The sequence below is a fragment of the Blastomyces gilchristii genome (genome assembly GCF_000003855.2).
Source record: "Blastomyces gilchristii SLH14081 genomic scaffold supercont1.3, whole genome shotgun sequence".
NCBI lineage: Eukaryota > Fungi > Ascomycota > Eurotiomycetes > Onygenales > Ajellomycetaceae > Blastomyces > Blastomyces gilchristii.
The window spans coordinates 422,923-438,078 of NW_003101680.1; the positions used below are offsets into that span (position 1 = coordinate 422,923).

General features: G+C 47.0%; 5 protein-coding genes across 6 annotated transcripts; all 5 read left to right on the plus strand.

The window, feature by feature from the left end:
• Positions 1-65: 65 nt before the first annotated feature.
• BDBG_01680 lies at positions 66-3,040 on the plus strand. Of its 2 annotated transcripts, XM_031720438.1 has the most exons (3): positions 66-307; positions 388-524; positions 656-3,040. In XM_031720438.1, the coding sequence occupies exon 3, from the start codon at positions 778-780 to the stop codon at positions 1,672-1,674; it is 897 nt and encodes a 298-aa protein (XP_031576633.1). In that variant the 5' UTR covers positions 66-307; positions 388-524; positions 656-777; the 3' UTR covers positions 1,675-3,040. The 2 variants fall into 2 exon arrangements, with proteins under 2 accessions (XP_031576633.1, XP_002627009.2); XM_002626963.2 differs by having other exon boundaries at positions 66-524.
• Positions 3,041-3,272: 232 nt separating this feature from the next.
• BDBG_01681 (C2 domain-containing protein) lies at positions 3,273-5,364 on the plus strand. Its single transcript, XM_002626964.2, has 2 exons — positions 3,273-4,069; positions 4,165-5,364. The coding sequence occupies exons 1-2, from the start codon at positions 3,327-3,329 to the stop codon at positions 5,102-5,104; spliced, it is 1,683 nt and encodes a 560-aa protein (XP_002627010.1). The 5' UTR covers positions 3,273-3,326; the 3' UTR covers positions 5,105-5,364.
• A 305-nt stretch (positions 5,365-5,669) lies between these two features.
• Positions 5,670-7,739, plus strand: BDBG_01682 (Atypical/ABC1 protein kinase; the record flags this gene model as incomplete). Its single annotated transcript, XM_031720439.1, has 2 exons — positions 5,670-6,424; positions 6,521-7,739. 2 exons carry the CDS (start codon positions 5,670-5,672, stop codon positions 7,737-7,739), a joined length of 1,974 nt encoding a protein of 657 aa, XP_031576634.1.
• Positions 7,740-8,647: 908 nt separating this feature from the next.
• On the plus strand, positions 8,648-9,043 carry BDBG_01683 (uncharacterized protein; the record flags this gene model as incomplete). The annotated part of the gene is made up of 1 exon (XM_031720440.1): positions 8,648-9,043. One exon carries the CDS (start codon positions 8,648-8,650, stop codon positions 9,041-9,043), a length of 396 nt encoding a protein of 131 aa, XP_031576635.1.
• Positions 9,044-9,721: 678 nt separating this feature from the next.
• On the plus strand, positions 9,722-11,633 carry BDBG_01684 (uncharacterized protein; the record flags this gene model as incomplete). The annotated part of the gene is made up of 2 exons (XM_002626967.1): positions 9,722-9,731; positions 9,757-11,633. 2 exons carry the CDS (start codon positions 9,722-9,724, stop codon positions 11,631-11,633), a joined length of 1,887 nt encoding a protein of 628 aa, XP_002627013.1.
• Positions 11,634-15,156: the final 3,523 nt, after the last annotated feature.

Below are 15,156 nucleotides of genomic sequence, written 5' to 3' on the forward strand. Positions count from 1 at the left end.
TGGAGAGCCGACGGGCACCGGAACAATGATGATCCGGGTGGTTTATTTGTGTTCAATCTGCAATCCCCGTCTCTGGGTTTCGAACAGCTTCAACAATTTTGAGATAACTACAATCATACTGGAACGACTTGAACAACCGCTAAAGACTCGGTTTTCTAGTCGCGTTCATGGAGTGAAGAAGTGCCCCGCGATTACTAGTGATTGATTCTAAGCTCTTATCCGGGCTTCCCTTGTTTCCGTTATTCAGTTCCTTCCAACAACCCGCCAACCTTCCACCCCAACCTCACCTGCAATGGGGGTATCGCCTGTAATTACATGCTCACCCTCCGGAGTACATTCAGCTACAGGTGGACCAGATACTAATGCCAAAATACTTGCCATGCGCAGCTCTGGGCGCGCGGAACATCCAGCGTCACAACCAGCGTCACAACCAGCCTCCGCTGCTGAAGCCGGGGGCTATCTCGCCGCGGTACCAGAGGCAGCCGAGCAATTAAATGTAGCTATAAGCCGTAAATACGTTAAGGGTTTGTTAGCCTATTTCTTTTCTTTTCTTTTTGTTTCTTTTCTTGTTTCCTGTTCAATTCTTCCCTTCAACTTTCACACACAAGACCCTCATTCCCTTGGCAGACCTCGAACTTACTCGCGTCCGGCACAGATAAAAAGCTTGGAGAAGGCACATATGCCATCGTTTATCTCGGACATCTCCGACATGATCCCACCTCACTTGTTGCCATCAAGAAAATAAAAGTCAACACAGAATACAAAGACGGGCTTTCCATGGACGCTATTCGAGAGGTGAAATATCTCCAGGAACTCTCGCACCCCAATATCATTGCGCTTCACGACGTTTTCTCTTCTAAGGACCAGAATCTCAATCTCGTCCTCGAATTCCTCCCGCTAGGAGATCTAGAAATGCTTATCAAAGATAGAAATATCCAGTATGGTGCAGCAGACGTTAAAGCGTGGATGGGGATGCTAGCTCGGGGTGTCTGGTTCTGCCACGAAAGCTTCGTTCTGCATCGTGACATCAAGCCCAACAACCTCCTCATCGCTTCGGACGGTGAAGTCAAACTAGCCGATTTCGGTCTGGCGCGGTCATTTGCGGACCCCTATTTGAACATGACTCATCAAGTGATCACCCGCTGGTACCGCCCGCTAGAGTTGTTGTACGGTGCGAGACAGTACTCGGGCGCAGTAGACATCTGGTCAATGGGAATGGTGTTTGCTGAACTCCTCCTACGCGTCCCATTTGCCGCAGGAAACACGGACATGGACCAGATCTCCAAAATCATCGGCGCCTTCGGAACCCCGACTGAGGAAAACTGGCCGGGTGTGACCAAACTTCCAAACTTTGTACCCATTGAGGAAACCCAAATCACCCCTTTACAGGGTCGTGATTTCTTTATACGACAGTTCCCTACAGCAGGGCCCTTAGGCGCCGACCTCCTCGCATCGATGTTGAAATTGGATCCACGAAAAAGAAGTACTGCGCGCCAAGTCTTGCAGCATCCGTGGTGGGTGGCTGAGCCGCGGCCAACGCGAAATGAGGACCTTCCGCGAAAGGCCGGCGGTGCGAAGAAGATGGGGGACGACTTGGTAAGGCGGGGTGGGGAAGTTGATGACACTCGATTTAAGAATGCAGCAAGGCAATTGGATTTTAGCGCGCCGAGATGAAATAATATTGTTTTACACAAGGGTATTACTATGCTACCCTCGGTCGCGGATGGCTTTGCATGATGCGACCCATAGCCCCGTTTAATTCGGTTTTTGACGACAATACCGAAGAGGTTGATTGGCTTAGATTGCTTCTAACATAGTTTACATTCTAGCCAATAGAACAACATACGCAGCAGACCAACCGCGCAAGCCCGACATCCTGAACGCTGCCGGTGAATGGTGTTAATAGCCCCGTCACCATCCCTGAACGAGAAAAGTTGTCGTCAAACACAACATGGACCCCCGATTTGAGAAGTCTTGTTAGCGTATCTGATGCCGTGACGGAAAATTTCAAGCCACACAGGTTAGCCTCCAAGGATAGGGCCAGCTGGACATATTCCCACTACTGTAACCATCATTATTCCCGGGAAGGTAGAAGGGGCGAAAGCGGTGTCTTCCTAGCTACATACCAACGTGGTCTCAGTATCGGGCATTGCAAATGGGGCGGTATTTTGGAACTGCTCGGAAACTGCTCGGTTCACTACAAAAGGAAGAGGAGGGGGGATCTTAATTGAGCTCCAGAGGACAAGGCAAAAAAGCAAAAAGGCATTCCGGGCGGCATTCCGAGCCAGCCTTTGGAACTGACAGAAAGGAAAAGTTTTTGGAACATAACTACTCAGGATATACAAGTGGTTAGCATACATATTCGTTTGCAAGCACACTACAGCAAAGAGGACCTCGCGACTTTGTCCGATTTCCCTGATAATAAAAGTTACGAAATAGGATTATAATTTTCCACCAGCGGGAGTACCTTAGCGAAGAAACTCGCGCTCACACGACACACGGTCATATCAAGTTCCAGGCGCTGTGCGGGTTATTACATAGTACACGCACATCGTGCGAAGTCGGTATGGATTGGCCTGTGAAGGGGGTCAAGGGGGTGGCTTTGCCCCACCAGCCACACGTACTAGTTAGTTATTAGTTAACTAGCTAATAAATAAGTTAGTAGAATTGAGTGAGTTCGTGGGCGCTCTCCTGTGTTGTTCATGATTCATCCAGACTCCGTCAGATCTCGGGATGGTTTACGGTTTTTTCCCAAGTTCGACAGCAAGATCCAGCCGTTTCGTATCCACTTCCCATTCTGCAGCAGTCCAGTCCCATTATTGTATCATTTGTATCATTCTGCATAGAATCCTCCACCAACCAGACATTCTCTCTGCATTGGCGGGGGCGTCGAGAGACAGTTGCGGCTGAGGTGAACCTTGGAAGTTCAGGGCTTTGAGATTGACTCTGATCTGCGGAGTATCCCCCGTTTTCTGTGCTTCTGTGTAACTAATAAGTTATTATTTAATGTTATATGAATGAGCCTGCGCCTGGATCTTCCATCTCACCCGCTTCTATTCTTTCAGCGCTTTGGATGCAGCGTCTTCGAGCCCCTCGAAGATAGTTAACTAGTCAACTTACCTAAATCCATCAGCAACGGGAATTACATAAGAATCTCTGCGCCACAGGCCCACTACAGCCCTATATACGATTATCTCATATCTATCTCCATTAAGTTTGAGTTAGTTATCTCTCTCGCCTTCAAGCTTGAAATATATAACTAATCATGACAATAATAACAATAATAACAATAATAACACTAATAATCACCTCCAGCTCCCCAGGCTATGCCCCACAGGCCTTCATCCTCCAGCTCGCTCCCCAATCTGAACTCGAAGGTGAAGTCCAACTCCAGCTCAGCCCCTCGACAAGAGCAACCTGCTGGCGGTTTTGATAGTACCCCTGTCCCCGCCGCACCTCCAGGTTTCACCCTCAAGTTCACATTCCACCGCGCCTCCAACCTCCCGATTGCTGACATCAGCACATTGTCCGCGGACCCTTTCGTCCTCGCCTATCTTACCTCTACTCTTCCTCGCCGCAACAAACAGGATCCCGATCTCGTATTTCGCACTCCGACTGTTTCTAGGAGTGTTGAACCTGTTTGGAACTGCGACTGGATTGTTGCCAATGTCCCTGCTTCTGGCTTTGAGCTGAAATGCCGCATCTACGATGAAGACCCTGTCAATAGCGATGACAAGCTCGGAAATGTCAAAATATCCGTCCCGTCCATCAATGAATCGTGGCCTGGAATCACTGAGCAGCCCTACAAGGTGCAGAAGCGCACGGCCAGCAAGCGGGCCTACTTCATGCGGTCTTTAGGCGTGGTCTTCTTGAGGAACAAACACATGAACGCAACTTTGTACATGAGCGTTCAATGCCTTGGTAGGACCCCCGGCGATGAGGGAGGTAGAATGTATACCATCGGCCCTCTCCACTGGAGTAAGCATTTTTCGCCCTTGATCGGGAGGCTTGCTGGCACCATGGATTCTGCCCCGGTCCAAGATGGCAAGAAGCCGGTCACCAGATATAAGTATGTCTTTTCTATACGTGTAAACTAAATATGTGTGTGCATATACATGTTTGTTTCGTAAGCGACTGATACCGTACTGTTATCTGATCCTACAGTTTCCAGGCTATCCAGATTCAGCTGAAAGGCCCAGTACCCGCCTCCCTATATCATCGATATGTCGAATTCAAACCTTTTGTCAAAGGCATGTTCACGGCGCAAAGTCTTCGTGGTCGCATTCTAAACCATGCTCTCCATCAGCAGCATGTAAGGATCTACAATTTCGATAGGTCCACTGTCTATGGTGTATATCCCACTCCATCACACGAATTCACCCAAAAATTTCTCGAATTCGTCCACTACGACATGGACGGGAGAATATTCACCTACGTGATTACTCTGGACGGCCAATGGCGCTTTACTGAAACAGGCACCGAATTCGGCATAAACATGCTCAGCAAACACACCATGCACAGCAACGTTTCGATATACATTGCCTTTGCCGGTGAATTCTTTGTACGACGTCGTTCACAACCTGCTGGGAAACCGCGGAGCAGATCTCCTCCCCCAAGGTCAAAAAGTGATTCTATACGCCAAATAGATGTATCACCAGGCGACAGCGAGGCTTCCGCACCCGCATCAACTGATCCAGCTGTGTATGAGCTTGTAATTGATAATGATAGCGGCACATACCGTCCCAATGCCAAACTGCTTCCCGAGCTGAAAGAATTTTTATCCATGAACCTCCCTGGTTTAGAGGTGACGACCTTTGACTGCCAGGAAGATGCAAAGCTGTTAGACAAACTAAAGGAAGGGCAGCGACACCGTAAAACAAGAAGCGGTCGGCAAATGACCTACCTTCAACGTGTGATCTCACTTTCGTCGATTTCATCTTCTGACGAGGAAGACCTCGACGAGTATTTTTGGCACTCGTCTGGCGCAGCAAGTGCACCAGCCACACCTCTAAAGCGCTTGCGACGAATGGCAAAGCCCAAGGCGCAGTTGATTAACTGGGCGGAAAGAGCAGGCGAAAAAAGAGGAGAAACAGCAAATCATTAATTCATGAAGATATCAGACAAACCAGAATGGAGAATTTGGGCTAGGGGCGATGGAATTAAAGTATTGTTTTCGAGGAATGGCAATCAATTGTTTACTTATTTGTCATTTCTTCGCTCTCAGAGAGCCTTACCACTTTGTCTACGTACACACACTCAATGTTATACATTATTTAATTACCTAACTCATACACTATGATAGTTATACGCTAGAAACGGTCGTGTAGTATTCATTGTGAGGTGCGCACGAAAGCTTAATCTGCCCTGCCCCCTATCCTATGACGTAGGTATATAACTAGTTCGAGCAAGCGAGTTTTCTCTGCCTGTGGCTTATGTAATTCTCCGCCCAATTGTCCGCTCCGCCAGTTCCAGTTCCGCGAGGGTTCTCCAGATATTTATTTCCGGCATCAATACCAGGAATATTGGTATCTGGGAATATATATCTTTAACCTGCTCCCTTCCCTCCCAGGTGGACTATTTTCTAGGTGTATGGGATCCGTTCCTAAGCAATGTCTTGACCATCCACTCCTTTCGCCTTCCCGGCCATTCGCGTCTACACATGCTATACGATGCGTTCTCCCGCCTCCCATTCGCTCCGAATGCTAGCATCGTCTCGTAGCCCTTTTCCGCAGTCTAATATGATCTCCCTCACAAGAGCGATCCACAGCCAGCGATTCCAGCCCTTTGTTCCGCCTTCCCCAAGCTCACTCTCCAAACCCGCCCCTCCCAGAACATATCCCCGCACCAGAAAATGGCTTCGCCGCCTCTTTTACATAACTCTGGGTGGTGGCATTGTTTATGGGATTGATAGACAATTCTATGCTTCCTGCTTGACACGCACAGCTCGCACTTTTGGCTTGGGTGTGCTAGTCGCGATTGACTATAAAGTAAATTTTAGCCCCGAGCCTCTATTTGCTGAGTCGATTGCGGCGGTACATGCGAGAAATGCGGAGCGTCTGTCTATCTTACTCCGCTCAAACGGTGGCTTGTATCTGAAAATTGGCCAGGCTATTGCCATGCAATCTGCCATTCTGCCACCTGAGTTTCAAAAAATGTTTTCGAGCATGTTCGATGATGCTCCGCAAAATGACTGGAAGGATGTCGCTCGTGTCATAAAGGAGGACTTTGGTCGCCCCGTGGAGGAGGTGTTTGGAGTTTCTTTTGATGGGAACCCTGGAAGTGGTGTGATGGAACGGGTAGCAAGAGCCAGCGCCAGTGTTGCCCAGGTTCACTGGGCAAGGTTGCCGGATGGCAGAGAGGTCGCCATTAAGATCCAGAAGAAAGAGATTTCGCAGCAGGTGAAGTGGGATTTATGGGCTTTTAAGTATGTTTTCGCACTTGTCCTTTTCCCTGCTCAACTCATTACCCTCGTGTCGCTTTTAAGAATACTCCTTAACAAGTAGTGATTGAAATTCTACAGGGTCGTAACGTACATATATAGCCGAGTTTTCGATATTCCATTTTACAGTCTCATTCCTTTTGTTAGCGAACGCCTATACCTGGAAACTGATTTTGAGAATGAAGCAAACAATTCCGAAAGAATGGCGAAGCTAATTGCGTCTGAACCTCGACTCCGTGATAGGGTGTATATACCAAAGGTCTACCGCGAACTAAGCTCTCGAAGGGTGATGACAGCCGAATGGATCGAAGGTGTCAAGCTGTGGGATAAGGAAGGGATCACTCGACCATGGCGAGGCGAGTGGCGGCAAGGGAGTCCAGGATGTCATGGGACACCTCTCAATCCTCCCAACCAGGGAACACGAAGAGTACCTAATGCCATTGCATCTAGGACTAGGTATGAGAATCTGAAGCCAAACCGCGACTACTGGAAGGGCAAAAATGGTCGCGGGGGCTTGGGACTGTCCCTGAAAGAAGTGATGGAGACGATGGTGGACCTCTTTTCTGCTCAAATGTTTCTTTGGGGCTGGCTACATTGCGACCCGCATCCCGGTAATGTTCTCGTGCGACGTCGACCCTCCGGCAAAGCTGAACTCGTGCTTATTGATCACGGCCTTTACATTCATATGGAGCCCAAATTTCGCCAAGAATATGCTCGCTTCTGGAAGGCCCTTCTCACGTTCGACAATGCAACCCTACACACTATAGTGCGTGGTTGGGGGGTGGAGAACACAGATATTTTTGCTTCAGCCACGCTGCTACAGCCCTACCGCGGCGGCGATCTTTCTACATCCCGTGGTCTGGAAGGACTGAGCAAGAAAGAAAGAGCTCAGAGGCACTATGAAATGCAACAAGCTATGCGCAAAGCGGCTCGTGACGTCCTTGGTGACGAGACAAAGTGGCCCCGGGAGCTTATTTTTATCGGCCGTAACTTCCGCATTGTCCAAGCCAACAACCAGTTTTTGGGTTCGCCTGTCAACCGCATCAAAATAACTGGCATCTGGGCATCCCGCGCACTAGTGGAGTCTCCTGAACTGGCACTCGCTGACAAGATTCGGAACTACGGCCGACACGTCATCTTCAGGCTTGTTCTGCTGAGCTCCGACATTTGGTTTTATGTGAGCAAAATAAGGCAACTTCTGGGCTGGGGGCGAGGGATGGAAGATGATTTGGAGACTCAAATGCAAAATATGGCCAAGGAGATGGGGGTTGAATTGAATCAAAACATTTTCGAAGGGTAGTTCCATCCTTTACTACTCACACGAATACCTGTACTATATGTAACTTAAAAATTGTTCTTCAATTGCAGGCCCTAGAGCTCTGGTTTTGGAGATGTGCTATGGGTGCTCTTGCCGCCAGATCCGGCAGCCAAAGATGTTCATGGCAATTGCTTATATAGATCCCATTTCAATATGTACTACAAACCCCCCCCCCCCCCCCCCCCCCCCAACCCTTCTCGCTGTATTTGTGTTCTGTGATGATACAGGAATCTAAATTATACAGGCGCGGAGGGATGCGCAGAAGGGGCTAGCGGATGGGTGAACCTTGAGAGGATAAACAGCAATGTGAACTTGATCACTGTCACCAACGCTGCTAAACTTAGTGCTAGAGCTTTGCCGGGCCCAGCCGCTGCCTATCCATCTATACGAAGTACAGAGTAAACAGTGCGAGGGATTGTGTATGAATCAGCATCAATCATTCTTATCGCGGCCCAACGGGCGACTCCACTGCGTCGACACACATTATCAAAACAATCCTGGCCTGCCCTGAATGTGCAGTGGAGAGGAGATACCTCTGTTGAGTTTCGAGTTTCGTGGCTTGATGCGAGAAACAACCGACGCTGCGTTTTAGCAATCCATATCAATGGTTCCTCTCAGGCCATTATGTCTGTCATGCTTGGTGTGATGATTACATTTCTTAATCACGTTAATAATAATAATGCTAAAGACTCAATTAACTTACCCCGCAGTTAGCTCTCTAATCTTCCACATCCATCATAAATGCTATACATTCTGTGATTGTGAATTTCACCATGGGAATACTTCAAGTCTGAAACTGAGAACAAACTATACTGTACCTTGCTCTATTCTTGGTGATTCCTGCTGTTAATTTCGTTCGAACGTCTGCGCTTTGGCCGTGTTCTTCCTCAATGACTCCCGCCAACTTCACTGCAGTTGTATTCGTCACGCGGAAATCGGGCATTTCTCCAGCTGAATTTCAAGACCACTGGGACAACAAGCATGTTCCTTTACTAAAACGCCTTACCGGATCGCGATTCCCCTTGTCTCATACTCGGTATTACCTGAAGCGAGATGCCACCCCTCCTCACTACCCAGTCACGGCCCTGGTGGGCGACTCGGCCGCCTTCACCTACGATGGGTTTGCGATTCTAACCTTCAAGAGTGAGGCAGCCTTTCAAGAATATCTACCGATTGCGAGTCATCCCGAGGTGATGGAGGATGAGAAACAATTTGTACACCTGGCCGAGCTGAAGGCTGTCGCTCTGGCTGATATTCAGACAACTGTATCTGAGCACAGTTCTTGAGAATGAAGCTGGGTATTTTTATATTGTTCAAGTCTTCATTTTATCATGTTCTGCTCTCTGCTGTTAGAATATAAGTTTGGTTTTCAGTGCTTATTTTCATTTTCTATCTATCAAATTGAAGTGTTTTCAGCTTCTTCATAACAGATATATATGAATTAAAATAACAATATAGATAAATATAGTTATCAGATGTATTTCACTCTAAGGAATATTTATATCAAAATAATACATAATCAAAAGCTTCAGAACGTTTGTAAAAGCAAATAACTCTTCTCATGAATATTTAGGCAGTGTTCTGCACGACCAAATTTGAGACATGCTGCGGCCTCGAAGCCCTCTGCTGTCAAACAGCTGTGGCCTGTATGCCAGAAAATCTCCTTGACTCTTATTGTACAGTACATACATGTACATGTACATGTACTTATTGACACATGCGACGTAGCCAAGACTGCCCCTCTCTGTTTTGTCAGCTGCTAAAAATTTCCTCCGCGTGCTCTCATCTTCTGTATCCATAGGAGAAGAAGTAGAACTAGGAGGGAGAGATAGAACGAACCCGCTGTTCCATTCCCAAAAGATAAAGAAGAGAAGAGAAAGGAAAAGAAAAGAAAAGAAAAGAAAAGAAAAGAGAAAAGAAAAAAGAAAAAAGAAAGAAAGAAAAGAAAAGAAAAGAAAAAGAGCATGGAAAGGCGTCAGCACTGCTGCCTCACTTGTAGCTTTGATTGAGACAACCATCCGCCTTGCGAGAGCTACGCGGGCGGCAGCGCAATCCTACGCCAATGCGGAGACCGGATACAAGGAACTCAAAAACTTTGGAATCCAATTTAGCGGACTGAAACTGGACCTTCTACTACCCTCGCTACAAACCCTCAAAGAAAAATTGCAAGCCAGAGAGTTCAATGTCAACCCAAGGGACCTTGCCGCTTTTGAAGTGGTCCTCAGAACAACCGTCTCCACCTTGGATAAAGCGAGCTCCTACCTACAACGTAACAACCCTCAGGGGGATCGTTTTGCTAGGTTGAAATGGGCGTTGTGGATCGAGGCAGAGGCAACAAGGAACATCGCGCTCGTTGAGAAACGGCTCGATCTCCTCTCACGCCTCTTACAGGATGCTGCGCTGGTCAGCCCGCAAAAGGCTCTGAGCTCCCGCCAGCTTCGTGTGAAAGATGGCGAAAAATTTATCGTCAGTGACGGTATATATCGCACACAGGCTAACTATAAGCCGAGAGGACCCGATGATCGACTAGTACTCGAGGGAATTGACATTCTAGTCCAATCCTGTGAGCCAGGGAAGAATTCTTCTAGGAGCCAGCGGATCGCTGGATACTGTCAGGCTTTACGTGGGAAGGATGATAGCGGATCTCCCTTTCAGACCGGGTTCCTGCCATGCATTGGGTTCAAGAATGGACGTATTGCCTTCCTGCTTCCAAGAAATATCGATTGGGGAAAACATCCGACAAGTTCACTGCTGGCCCTGATGTCAAATAGTCAAGGACAGCAGCTAGAACATGCCATACCCCTTGAGAGACGATTGGACTTGGCGACTCAATTATCCGAAGCGGTGCTAACGACTCATCTCTCTGGCTTCGTGCATTCCGCTATACGGAGTGAGACGATTCTCTTCCTGGGGCCACCCGAGGATTTCAAAGACGTGCCCTTGGAGGGCGTAACTTTGAATGCCACACTCCAAACCCCTAGTCAGGAAGTGACAGTGGGCGAGAATAAGAGAGCCAATGACCCACTGGAACCTAAACCTGGAATTTTCAGGAGGATGTCGAGAATTGGAAGCTTTAATAAGTCAAACCTGCGAACGAAAAATAGTCTTGGATCTTTGAGGCGGTGGAAAGCGGACCGAGAAAACAATATCAAGAACAGCAAGAATAATAAGAACAATGATGATATTATAAATGGCCCGCAAGCACCGGGGCCAGACGAGCATGTGGCGTCCCCGGACAACAACACGATTGAAGATACAAATGGCCTCTGGGATGTCGGGCCCGGACATGGAAGCGTGTACCTTGTTGGCTGGTGGTCGATGCAGGCGCATGCTGGGATGGAACAGCTGCAAGAACAGGACAAGGGCTGGCACAGAGCTATCTACCGCCACCCAGATCAATGGAGCAAAAACACTCTCAGTAACATGGGGCATGACATCTATAGTTTGGGCGTTTGCCTTTTTGAGATTGCAATGTGGGAGAGTTTGCTCGTCAGGAAGTCTGAGTTGAATGATGATGAGTATGTCGAGGGAAGCTTCGAGCCCTCTGAGCTATTAGTCCGCGAAGCTGGGTTTAAGGACGGGCAGGATCTAACACGGAAGGGGATGAGAAGTAGGGACGGGCAGATGAAGGTGAAGAATGCCCTGTTGAAGATTGCGGAGGAAAAGCTTCCGGCGCTGGTGGGATCTGGGTATGCCGATGTTGTCAGGGCGTGTCTCACCTGTCTTGATGCTGATGGGAGCGGCAAGTATCGTAAGTGGGATGACGGGGTTAGGTTAGATCAAATGGACCATGACAGTGTCAGGAAGAACTGTGATGCGTTCAAACAGGTAGTTCTTTCGCGTCTTTGGAATCTTGCGACTGCGTTCGCGGCCTGACCTGGTCAGCGGTCTCGAGTAACTATTTTTTAAGCACCCTGTCTGTCCTCTTTAACACAAGTTCAACCTATTATATATCCACCTATAGATAGACCTTGAAGGACGTTGTTTACTCTGTGATGATTCTGAATATGAAGTTGATGGGCTTGATTGATTGAAGAATCCTAGCCAAGTGAGAAGTTAAATAGTTATTTAAATAGTTAAATAATCAATTGAGGAATAAATATAAAAGGGCGTTGGATTCAGAAGTTCAATCACAACCTCTGCAGTTTTCAAATCGTCACTCATATTTAAGCTTTCTTAACTACTTCTGTCTAGATCTCTCTTCACACATATTTATCAAGCCACCTGCCAACCCTCTCTACATTGATCATGGCTCCAATAGAGATGTAGCCCGAATCTGTCATCAACCGAACACGTTGTCAAGTTCAGTGATGTCCAACAGCTATTTGAAATGATCAGAGCTATCGTCAGCATGGAGATTGCCTCCACTGCAACGAAGTGCGAGTGCCCCCAGGCAGCATCTGAAGCCCCCTAGATATGCGGCATCTACGGAACCCCTAACTCTCAAGGATGTTGAGGAACTCATTTGGAAGCTCATCGACGAAAAAACAGCAAACGCTTCAGCTCCAGAGAACGAACTCAATAATCAGCTCAGGTTTATGGGGATGGTCAGTCGGATGATCGGCTCAGGTTTCAGACGGTCCTCAACCCGATACCAGGGACAATCAGGTGGCTAAAACTGATGCCAACGACACCAACGCATTCAAATCAGTTGAAGAAGTGTATGATACCACTGCTAAATGAGTGGGATCTTGCTGACAAACCATTTTCGATACATCTGGGATCATAGGATGTACAAGTATGCACTTGTGGAGCCAGCAAAGTCAACTCATGAGATAACTACATTGGACAGATACGTTTTCATTATCCGCAGAAGAGTGGGTCAGTAATGACTCCCATAATGGTGTACTGTATCTGATTATTGTCCGACAGACAAGGATACGAAAGAGACGAAGTTCCACATTGACATCAAGTCGGAGAGTTTGCGCGATATCCTGAGGACTATCTTGGGAGATGTTCAAGGAATCAGCTTGAAAGAACCAGTCCCATTTGTACGTCCTCTCTGTTTCTATACTTCCAGCAGCCTTGACTGACTGTCTTTTAGGTTGAGCAGAATCTCTTACACCACTATCTACCCGAATTAGGGTTATATCGAGGACTAAAACTCTATCGGGACGTCGACCAGAGTAAGATCGCCGAACATGAATCACACTTGGAGTCGCTCATCGACTACATCAAGACAGCCTATGACTCACGAGATAGAGTCTGAACCCCCTCTAAGAAGACGGCCACATCACATATGACCTACTTTGGACCCTCTTCAAATCAAATACTTTGGTATATACCAAGTGTTTCGGCACAGGAAAGCCAAGATGTGTCAAGTATGATTTTGGAGAAGAATGGAATACAATCAGTGGGGTGAAGTAATTTCACATGGAAGGTTGTTATCTCGATTTTGATGGAAAGGTCCTTGGTGAAACAGTAATTCATCTCTCAATTGAAAAGTTTCATGGCGCCAAGTGGATTGACACACTTGAAGTATTTCCTCTTCATTGCCACTCAAACGAAAGGGATGCAAGGGAGCAACTACTCAACTGTGGTCACAGATTTCTTGGATTGACAGGTATCAATCACGTTGAGTACCTTGGGAAGAAGGCCTTCTACATGGAGAAAGGACGCCCAATTGAGGTGACCATCAATGGTCAAATCCCAAATCATGGTTGATCCAGCCCACTTCAAAGAAACCAACCCAAACTACAAGAAACCCAGCATTAGCGAGCCTTCTAGGTCTGCAACTGATATTTGGCTCTTTTTGGATGTGGAGGGTACCACTGAAATATCTACAGATGTCATCAAAAGCATCGGGAAGGAATCAGCTGACATGGCTGGAGATGATGTGCTCCTGTGCAATCCGACAGTACTTGGTTTCAGCCTTGACAAGAAGTTATGGCATAAGCATCATGATTCAGTATGCTTGAGCTTCTTGTCCAACTGACATGTCTACAGTTGAATTTGCTGTTGATGGCATTGAGGATATCAAATGGCAGCCTGCTGCTGTCGCCCATCTCCAACTCTTGACAAGAAAAAGAAGGCCATACAGGCTCTTTCTGAGGCCCACATGCCACGAAAATCTGGCAACCGTGTTGATGATTTTGTTGTTGGGAAAGGCCAGGGCCTAAATGTGCTTCTATAGTGCGGTGACTGATCATATGAATTCATAATTGCATGCTGACTTTTATATAGCGGCCCACCAGGTGTGGGGAAGACTTTGAACGGCTGAGGTCCTATCTGAGCATCTTCAAAAGCCACTCTATTCGGTATGTCTGCTTAAACACCATCTTACACACATACTAACAATAATACTGGTCTCCGCGGGCGAGCTGGGCACTAGTGCAGAAAGCGTTGAGGCACGCCTTCCAGGTATCTTCCAACGCGCTTCAAGATGGAATGCTCTTCTCCTACTTGATGAAGCAGATGTTTACTTAGAGCAGCACTTGCCCTCAGAGATAATTCACAATGCCATAATCTGTGTATTCTTGCAAACACTTGAATATTACCAAGGCATCATGTTCCTGTTGGAGGTTCTCCACTGGCCCTCACCCACGTGACCCACACATATATTAGTTGCCGCTAGCACTAGAATAACAACCAACCAAGTTCAACCTCTTCTACAGGTTATGAAGCCCTTGCACTTCTACAAAGTGTTATAACCATGCAATAATCATACAATAAGCTTTTCAAATAGCTGCTTTTTTCATTCAAATACCCCATATCAAATGCCTGTCAATACGAGATCGATCAACCGCGAAGAGACTCCAGAGAATCAGATAGCTGGATTCTTTCCAACACCAATAACCGCGCGAAGATGATGTAATAATCAAGCCCAAGATAATTCTCCAGAACCCGAAGATATGGCAGATCATGATGAAGCCACCATTCTGAGGCAGCTTATTGCTCAGAAGGATGAGGAAATACACTGAATGAGAACTGTCCCTGCCAATCAAAGCACTCCAGCTACAACTACTGTCAATGATGACAATGATCTAAGCTCTGATCTTGCAGAATACCTTCAAAATCAAGACAACATCTCTGCACTGAGCAGAGTTCTTCAAGAATTCCGCGAACATGTCAAATACCTTCAAAAACCAGGTCTTCTCAAATCAACATCTGATTATCCCATTTGGAAGGAAGAGATCCTGCTTATTGTCAAGCAATCTCATACAGAAGATATCCTCACTAGCAAGCCCTTGAAGAATGCCTCTAAGGATATGAAATGATTCTGGGAGGAATGCAACTCCTGACTATATAATTTTGTATGATCTTCTGTTTCTATTGAAGTCAAATCTCTTTTTACTATACCTCAAGATTCCCTGAGTTCTGCTGCTCTATGGAACATCATAGCAGCATTCTTTTCAGAACAGGTGAAAATCCACAGAGTCTGTCTGTTCAAGGAATTCAA